Raw genomic sequence first — 1,265 nt, 5'->3', positions numbered from 1 at the left:
CGTTCGTGTGCGAATTCTGCGGCAAGGGATTTCACCAAAAAGGTAATAAGGTTCGCAAATCCTATCGATTATTTTGCTATGTTTGTGGGGGTCTTATACTTGTACTTTTATTTAGACTTTAGCATCCTGTTCGTTTCGTTTGATTTAGCTCTATAATATCTATCTATCTATCTATCTATCTATCTATCTATCTATCTATCTATCTATCTATCTATCTATTTATAAACATCTCTCTCTCTTCTTCTTCTTCTTCTTTTTTTCTTCTTCTGCTCCTTCAGATTTATATGTAGTCCCTCCGCATTCAGGTTCATTACATTCGACATCTTTCACCACCGGTATTAACTACATTAGAAGGGGGGAAAAAAGAATGTGCCATTTATTTCCTACACTTTTTTTTTCTCCTTCTTCTGCTTTTCTCCGGGTCACAAATTTGACCTTTTTATAATTTTTTAATTTGACAGTTGCCTGTTCAATTAGGTTGACGCAGAGTAAGTTTGACAAGTTTCCAGCGACTTGTGGCTTCAATCCTAATGAAGCTTCCTCCAGGAAAGTGTATTTAAAGGTGCTGGCTGTGAAAATGTAAAACAAATTGCACATTTAAAAAAAAATTCTAATGAATGAATTTATTTTCTTTTAGGGAATTACAAAAATCACAAGCTGACCCACAGCGGAGAAAAGCAATACAAATGCACCATCTGCAACAAGGCTTTTCATCAGATCTACAATTTAACGTTTCACATGCACACGCACAATGACAAGAAACCTTTCACTTGTGGGACCTGTGGAAAGGGGTTCTGTAGGAATTTTGACTTAAAGAAACACGTGAGAAAACTTCATGACAATGTTTCCACAGCTTGCTCTCTGAAAGACATGTCCAGGACTGCGGTTCAGAGCTAAAGAACTATAAAACTTCCGGGCTGAGCAGATTAAAACACTGTGAACAAAAAAGAAATCACTTTTTAATGGCTGGATCCTTCACCGAGAGATTTGGCACCCAGCCCCTCCAAGGCACCTCCATGCCGCATGTGACTCTTCCTATTAAACAATTCAATGCTTCAGCAGCTCTCATTCAGGTTTGTAAAGTGCAGAAACAAACTTTACACATACAAAAAAAAAGAAAGAAACTCTTTAGCTCTTTTTTTTAAATATTATGGTTTAACCTCTATTTTAAAAAGGTAAAAGGAATAATGTCAGATGGGCTTTATACCTTGGTGTAAATTAAAAATCTAATGTACAGCTGAATAATGAATAATGGATTATATGAC

The 1,265-nt window shown here is 36.0% G+C and overlaps 1 protein-coding gene across 1 annotated transcript in view; it reads left to right on the top strand.

The window, feature by feature from the left end:
- The window catches only part of FEZF2 (FEZ family zinc finger 2), a 4,232-nt gene extending 3,323 nt beyond the window's left edge, over positions 1 to 909 (top strand). Inside the window, exons 4-5 of the mRNA XM_018554437.1 lie at positions 1 to 42; positions 638 to 909. Of these exons, the coding sequence (XP_018409939.1) occupies positions 1 to 42; positions 638 to 897 (302 nt within the window). The 3' untranslated portion in view covers positions 898 to 909. The remainder of the gene's footprint in view (positions 43 to 637) is intronic.
- The last annotated feature ends 356 nt before the right edge of the window (positions 910 to 1,265 follow it).

The sequence above is a fragment of the Nanorana parkeri genome, unplaced genomic scaffold, assembly GCF_000935625.1.
Source record: "Nanorana parkeri isolate BGI_ZX_2015 unplaced genomic scaffold, ASM93562v1 scaffold9, whole genome shotgun sequence".
In the NCBI taxonomy this organism is placed as follows: domain Eukaryota; kingdom Metazoa; phylum Chordata; class Amphibia; order Anura; family Dicroglossidae; genus Nanorana; species Nanorana parkeri.
This window is presented reverse-complemented; position numbering and strand designations above follow the sequence as displayed.